Source organism: Harmonia axyridis, unplaced genomic scaffold (assembly GCF_914767665.1).
Source record: "Harmonia axyridis unplaced genomic scaffold, icHarAxyr1.1, whole genome shotgun sequence".
NCBI classification, from domain to species: Eukaryota; Metazoa; Arthropoda; class Insecta; order Coleoptera; family Coccinellidae; genus Harmonia; species Harmonia axyridis.
In genome coordinates this window covers 1-7,514 of record NW_025551518.1, presented here as the reverse complement: position 1 = coordinate 7,514, position 7,514 = coordinate 1, and the positions used below count along the sequence as shown (strand labels likewise).

Here is a 7,514-nt window from a genome sequence, read left to right as displayed (position 1 = left end):
TACTTACAAAATGGAAAAATAAAAAACAAAACTCCGACCGCATCCTGGACTATTATTCTAACCACCACACCGGACAAATACGAGGCACAATAATTGGATATATTGACAGAGCACTTAAACTGACATCACCGGAATTGAGACCAAAAATAATAATAGAATTAAAAGAACGATTAATTAAGAACAATTACCCTACAAAGATGACTACACCTATAATAAACGAGAGAATACATAGACTTTACAACCTGAGAACAACTGAAGAAAATAAAGAACAAAAAACACGAATACCAATTCCCTACACCAAAAATTTGTCTCATAAAATCACAAAAATATTAAAACCTCATAACATTGAATTAGTCCACAAACCTCAAAACCAATTGAAGGAGATCTTCACAAAATTAAAAAATTCAACACCTAAATCTAAAAAGTCTAATGTTGTTTATAGTATTCCGTGCAAGGACTGTGATAAGCAATATATCGGACAGACATCACAGAGATTACACGACAGACTCAACGCTCATAAATACACGAAAAACGCAACAACGGCACTAAACAAACATAAAAAAACAAAAAAACATGAATTCGACTATGACGAAACAAAAATACTAACAATTGAACCAAAACGAAAACAGAGAGAAATATGGGAGATGATACACATACAATCGAACTTAGAAACAACAGTAAACGATAGACAAGACGTAAAACAACTTAGTCAATTCTATGTACCACTTCTTAAAAAACCAACACAACAAAAAGAAAAACACAAGACCTAAAACATGACACATATCAGGGAAGACTGACTGACATTCATATTCCAACATTGTAATTTGACGAGAAATTGAAGGTGAGATACATTTTACTTTAATTAACTTATTTGTGATGTAAAATTATTATATATACTATTCTAAATGTTTGTGTTCTTTTACAGGCTCAATTTTAATTAATTTGTATATTGTGAACAATCTAATTTTTATTATTATTACTGAAGAAGGAGAGACTCTCCGAAACGTCTAATTAAATATCTTATATGAAACAAATATCATCATTAAAAACCTGACACATCCAAATAAAGGAAACCATAGTATATATATATATATATATATATATATATAGGGAGGTGTGGTTGGGTATCTAGGCAATTTAGAAAAGATCAACAGTCTATAGTCTATTCATCTATATTTCGAAACAATATGCGTTTCTTCTTCAGGATGCTAAAAAAATTACACAAATTACAAAGTTGTAAAAACAGCAATCCATGCTTACATCTGACTGGACAGTGTTATTTAAGATGATAAGTGCAGCTATAATTGGTCTTCTACTCATAAAATTCAATAAAAATACAATAATCGTAGAAATATCAGAAACGTTGCCGTAATGCATATGTCAATTTTAAAGGTTAAAACTCACAGAACAGGGGAACACAGAGAAAACAACAATTCACAAAGTGACATAAAGTCATGTTTGTCTAGATGGCCTACGATCTAAGGATAACAAATAACTATATACAACACTTAAATTCTTCAAGTCAGTCTTCTTATTTATATTATTTTCATTTTCATTTATAAAACACATTTCAAGGAAACTTCTTTTATTATAGTTAGAATTGGTACATAATATTTCAACTTCATCAAACTTAAAATGGTGGTCTAGAGAGGACGAATGGCTAGCTAATGCACATCTATCAGGTCGTAAACTGGCGTCACTCTTATGTATTGAGATACGTCTTTTCAAACATTGTGATGTCTGTCCAACATACACAGACTCACAGTTCTCACATGGAATGCGATAAACCACGTCAGATCTAGACATGGTGTGGATCCTATCTTTAGTTTGGCTGAAAAGAACGCCTACTACTAAAGGATTGTACTTCGCAATTTTTATGTTCTCAATTTCTTTTAGAATTTTGGTCAATTTACCTGTTAATGGTGGAATGAGGGGCAGGCTTACATATTTGTCATGTGTGGCAGGTTCGACTAATGTCGATGTTCTTATTTGTGGGACCTCGTCGACTTGGTCAGAAGTTAGAGAATGCCGACATCTGTTCAAAAACATCCTAGGGTAACCATTGTTCTCAAAGATCTTAAGCAACTTTTCTTCACTGTTATGAAGAAAGTCTGGATGGCAGATTTTCTTAATTCTACGGAACATACCTTTAATTAAGTTAGTTTTCATAGCCCAAGAATGGTTGGAACTATAATGTATATAGCGACCTGAAGAGGTCGGTTTTTGGTACCAATCCAATTTTACAATGTTACCTGCACACCTGATAGCTTTGGTGTCAAGGAATGGGACACCATTTTCAGTTTCTTCTTCTGCAGTAAACTTAATGTGTGGGTCGTAGTTATTGAAAACTGCCAAAGTCGTAGCAGTCCTGTCTTCGGGAATAGCAAGGAGAAGGTCATCAACATATTGATAGGTAATCGGCACCTGGAAGGGCAGTAGAAGAATGCAATATTTCAAAAGCACTGACATGACTATATTAGCCAAAATGGGACTGATTTTACTCCCCATTGCACAGCCAAAGATTTGTGAAATGAAGGAACCCTTGAAAACGAAATAGCTGGACTCAAACAAAAACTTTATGATTATTATAAAAAGTGATATATCTATGGTTGTGACCTGACTTACTCTGGACCATTCCTGTTGGATAATTTGTATAACTAGCTCTAGTGAAATATTCGTGAATAAACTGACAGCATCTAAGGAAATGAGTTTATACCCTTGGGGCAATATAAAGTTATTAATTTTGGAAGCAAATTGGAAAGAGTCAGCTATGGTATAATCATGGAAATCTGAGAATGCTTCTGTGAGAATCTGTGTCATAAATTGACTGAGTTCAACTGACGCTGAGCCAATTGTGGAGACGATGGGCCTCAATGGGATGTCTGCTTTGTGTACTTTAGGAAGTCCATATATTCTTGGTGGAATCGCTTTATAGGTGGTTAATTTTCTGGCCATGGAAGCATCAATAAAACCTTTGTCTTTCAGTTGTTTGACAATTTTGTTGTTTTTACATTGAAATTCATTGGTAGGGTCTCTCCTTAATTGTTTGTAAACTGACGAGTCTTGTAGAAGCTGGTTCATTTTCTGTTCATACTGTTCTGTGGAAAGTATTACTGTGATGTTACCTTTGTCAGCAGGAGTGATAACCAAGTCATCGTGTGTCTTGACAAATCTTCTAGCATTGGTCAAAAGGTAGTGCTCAAAGTTATGTGTCATCTTTGAATTGTGCACGAAGTTGGTAATAGCATTAGTGCATTTAGCCCTCAAGATATTCTGCCTGGTGATAGGAGCCAAGTTGATTATGTTCTCTACATCTGCCACAATATTCTTGATAGGTATGTCTTTAACAGGAAGGGGAGCCACACCAAATTTAGGTCCCAGACTCAAGATAACCTTAACTTCTGTGGGAATCTGTGTAGTAGTGAGATTGCAAAGCCATTCATCTCTGATTTGGATGGACTGGATTTTTCGTTTTTTTAGTGCAAGGAACTTCTTTTCAAGAAGCTTCTTGTTGTTGGAAAATACTTTCTTGTATGATCGGTTCTGTGAAATGTAAAATCGTTCAAGGATGTTAGTTGGAACGAGTACCAACAATTCAGTTTTCAGGTATTCCAAAGTGGAAGAAAAATTATTGATTTTCTTTATGGTGAAGGAAATCTCCATGTTAAGAATTCTGGTAGATATTTTTTTGTTAAAAAGACTAACCTTTCTGTTGTTTTCGGCATCATCTGATAAGAGGTTGGTCAAACATTTGATGTTCTGGACGATATGTCTGGGTAAAATACCGGTCGTTCTGCAATGGAGCAAGAAGTTTCTTCTACAAGCCAACTTCGCCAATTTGGTGTTCAAATGAGCCCATAGTCTCATCTGTTTAGACGCAGTTCTACCATACGCTAAACCTACGTCATCAAAGAAACCCATTTCTGTATAATTCAGTGAGATAAATTATTTGCCGAATAAAGTAAGGAGGTGTGGTTGGGTATCTAGGCAATTTAGAAAAGATCAACAGTCTATAGTCTATTCATCTATATTTCGAAACAATATGCGTTTCTTCTTCAGGATGCTAAAAAAATTACACAAATTACAAAGTTGTAAAAACAGCAATCCATGCTTACATCTGACTGGACAGTGTTATTTAAGATGATAAGTGCAGCTATAATTGGTCTTCTACTCATAAAATTCAATAAAAATACAATAATCGTAGAAATATCAGAAACGTTGCCGTAATGCATATGTCAATTTTAAAGGTTAAAACTCACAGAACAGGGGAACACAGAGAAAACAACAATTCACAAAGTGACATAAAGTCATGTTTGTCTAGATGGCCTACGATCTAAGGATAACAAATAACTATATACAACACTTAAATTCTTCAAGTCAGTCTTCTTATTTATATTATTTTCATTTTCATTTATAAAACACATTTCAAGGAAACTTCTTTTATTATAGTTAGAATTGGTACATAATATTTCAACTTCATCAAACTTAAAATGGTGGTCTAGAGAGGACGAATGGCTAGCTAATGCACATCTATCAGGTCGTAATCTGGCGTCACTCTTATGTATTGAGATACGTCTTTTCAAACATTGTGATGTCTGTCCAACATACACAGACTCACAGTTCTCACATGGAATGCGATAAACCACGTCAGAACGCTCCATTGCAGAACGACCGGTATTTTACCCAGACATATCGTCCAGAACATCAAATGTTTGACCAACCTCTTATCAGATGATGCCGAAAACAACAGAAAGGTTAGTCTTTTTAACAAAAAAATATCTACCAGAATTCTTAACATGGAGATTTCCTTCACCATAAAGAAAATCAATAATTTTTCTTCCACTTTGGAATACCTGAAAACTGAATTGTTGGTACTCGTTCCAACTAACATCCTTGAACGATTTTACATTTCACAGAACCGATCATACAAGAAAGTATTTTCCAACAACAAGAAGCTTCTTGAAAAGAAGTTCCTTGCACTAAAAAAACGAAAAATCCAGTCCATCCAAATCAGAGATGAATGGCTTTGCAATCTCACTACTACACAGATTCCCACAGAAGTTAAGGTTATCTTGAGTCTGGGACCTAAATTTGGTGTGGCTCCCCTTCCTGTTAAAGACATACCTATCAAGAATATTGTGGCAGATGTAGAGAACATAATCAACTTGGCTCCTATCACCAGGCAGAATATCTTGAGGGCTAAATGCACTAATGCTATTACCAACTTCGTGCACAATTCAAAGATGACACATAACTTTGAGCACTACCTTTTGACCAATGCTAGAAGATTTGTCAAGACACACGATGACTTGGTTATCACTCCTGCTGACAAAGGTAACATCACAGTAATACTTTCCACAGAACAGTATGAACAGAAAATGAACCAGCTTCTACAAGACTCGTCAGTTTACAAACAATTAAGGAGAGACCCTACCAATGAATTTCAATGTAAAAACAACAAAATTGTCAAACAACTGAAAGACAAAGGTTTTATTGATGCTTCCATGGCCAGAAAATTAACCACCTATAAAGCGATTCCACCAAGAATATATGGACTTCCTAAAGTACACAAAGCAGACATCCCATTGAGGCCCATCGTCTCCACAATTGGCTCAGCGTCAGTTGAACTCAGTCAATTTATGACACAGATTCTCACAGAAGCATTCTCAGATTTCCATGATTATACCATAGCTGACTCTTTCCAATTTGCTTCCAAAATTAATAACTTTATATTGCCCCAAGGGTATAAACTCATTTCCTTAGATGCTGTCAGTTTATTCACGAATATTTCACTAGAGCTAGTTATACAAATTATCCAACAGGAATGGTCCAGAGTAAGTCAGGTCACAACCATAGATATATCACTTTTTATAATAATCATAAAGTTTTTGTTTGAGTCCAGCTATTTCGTTTTCAAGGGTTCCTTCATTTCACAAATCTTTGGCTGTGCAATGGGGAGTAAAATCAGTCCCATTTTGGCTAATATAGTCATGTCAGTGCTTTTGAAATATTGCATTCCTCTACTGCCCTTCCAGGTGCCGATTACCTATCAATATGTTGATGACCTTCTCCTTGCTATTCCCGAAGACAGGACTGCTACGACTTTGGCAGTTTTCAATAACTACGACCCACACATTAAGTTTACTGCAGAAGAAGAAACTGAAAATGGTGTCCCATTCCTTGACACCAAAGCTATCAGGTGTGCAGGTAACATTGTAAAATTGGATTGGTACCAAAAACCGACCTCTTCAGGTCGCTATATACATTATAGTTCCAACCATTCTTGGGCTATGAAAACTAACTTAATTAAAGGTATGTTCCGTAGAATTAAGAAAATCTGCCATCCAGACTTTCTTCATAACAGTGAAGAAAAGTTGCTTAAGATCTTTGAGAACAATGGTTACCCTAGGATGTTTTTGAACAGATGTCGGCATTCTCTAACTTCTGACCAAGTCGACGAGGTCCCACAAATAAGAACATCGACATTAGTCGAACCTGCCACACATGACAAATATGTAAGCCTGCCCCTCATTCCACCATTAACAGGTAAATTGACCAAAATTCTAAAAGAAATTGAGAACATAAAAATTGCGAAGTACAATCCTTTAGTAGTAGGCGTTCTTTTCAGCCAAACTAAAGATAGGATCCACACCATGTCTAGATCTGACGTGGTTTATCGCATTCCATGTGAGAACTGTGAGTCTGTGTATGTTGGACAGACATCACAATGTTTGAAAAGACGTATCTCAATACATAAGAGTGACGCCAGATTACGACCTGATAGATGTGCATTAGCTAGCCATTCGTCCTCTCTAGACCACCATTTTAAGTTTGATGAAGTTGAAATATTATGTACCAATTCTAACTATAATAAAAGAAGTTTCCTTGAAATGTGTTTTATAAATGAAAATGAAAATAATATAAATAAGAAGACTGACTTGAAGAATTTAAGTGTTGTATATAGTTATTTGTTATCCTTAGATCGTAGGCCATCTAGACAAACATGACTTTATGTCACTTTGTGAATTGTTGTTTTCTCTGTGTTCCCCTGTTCTGTGAGTTTTAACCTTTAAAATTGACATATGCATTACGGCAACGTTTCTGATATTTCTACGATTATTGTATTTTTATTGAATTTTATGAGTAGAAGACCAATTATAGCTGCACTTATCATCTTAAATAACACTGTCCAGTCAGATGTAAGCATGGATTGCTGTTTTTACAACTTTGTAATTTGTGTAATTTTTTTAGCATCCTGAAGAAGAAACGCATATTGTTTCGAAATATAGATGAATAGACTATAGACTGTTGATCTTTTCTAAATTGCCTAGATACCCAACCACACCTCCTTACTTTATTCGGCAAATAATTTATCTCACTGTATATATATATATATATATATATATATATATATATATATATATATATATATATATGACTAACGTCAAGTTCCAGGACATTTCCCATATATATATATATATATATATATATATATATATATATATATATATATA

The 7,514-nt window shown here is 34.8% G+C and overlaps 2 protein-coding genes across 5 annotated transcripts; one reads left to right on the top strand and one right to left on the bottom strand.

Annotated features, from left to right (window-relative positions):
• Window positions 1-1,149: 1,149 nt before the first annotated feature.
• LOC123688550 lies at window positions 1,150-4,643 on the bottom strand. 4 transcript variants are annotated; one of them, XM_045627119.1, is made up of 6 exons: window positions 4,116-4,643; window positions 3,706-4,063; window positions 2,261-2,424; window positions 1,914-2,134; window positions 1,261-1,844; window positions 1,150-1,208 (listed from the first exon to the last, which is right to left on the bottom strand). In XM_045627119.1, the coding sequence occupies exons 2-5, from the start codon at window positions 3,919-3,921 to the stop codon at window positions 1,453-1,455; spliced, it is 993 nt and encodes a 330-aa protein (XP_045483075.1). In that variant the 5' UTR covers window positions 3,922-4,063; window positions 4,116-4,643; the 3' UTR covers window positions 1,150-1,208; window positions 1,261-1,452. The 4 variants fall into 4 exon arrangements, with proteins under 4 accessions (XP_045483075.1, XP_045483076.1, XP_045483077.1 ...); XM_045627120.1 differs by having other exon boundaries at window positions 1,261-1,831; XM_045627121.1 differs by having other exon boundaries at window positions 1,261-2,134; window positions 2,253-2,424.
• LOC123688549 lies at window positions 4,141-7,310 on the top strand. Its single transcript, XM_045627117.1, has 5 exons — window positions 4,141-4,223; window positions 4,613-4,754; window positions 4,917-6,199; window positions 6,326-7,199; window positions 7,252-7,310. Exons 1-4 carry the CDS (start codon window positions 4,141-4,143, stop codon window positions 7,005-7,007), a joined length of 2,190 nt encoding a protein of 729 aa, XP_045483073.1. The 3' UTR covers window positions 7,008-7,199; window positions 7,252-7,310.
• Window positions 7,311-7,514: the final 204 nt, after the last annotated feature.

Coding starts and splice junctions, on each gene's coding strand:
- LOC123688549 (XM_045627117.1), top strand. CDS start 4,141: ATGATAAGTGCAGCTATAATTGGTCTTCTACTCATAAAATTCAATAAA. Junction 4,224..4,612: donor GAAATATCAGAAACGTTGCC/GTAATGCATATG, acceptor CAACATACACAG/ACTCACAGTTCTCACATGGA. Junction 6,200..6,325: donor CTTGACACCAAAGCTATCAG/GTGTGCAGGTAA, acceptor TATGTTCCGTAG/AATTAAGAAAATCTGCCATC.
- LOC123688550 (XM_045627118.1), bottom strand. CDS start 3,921: ATGGGTTTCTTTGATGACGTAGGTTTAGCGTATGGTAGAACTGCGTCT. Junction 2,425..3,705: donor ATGCCGAAAACAACAGAAAG/GTTAGTCTTTTT, acceptor CTGCCCTTCCAG/GTGCCGATTACCTATCAATA. Junction 2,135..2,260: donor CTTGACACCAAAGCTATCAG/GTGTGCAGGTAA, acceptor TATGTTCCGTAG/AATTAAGAAAATCTGCCATC.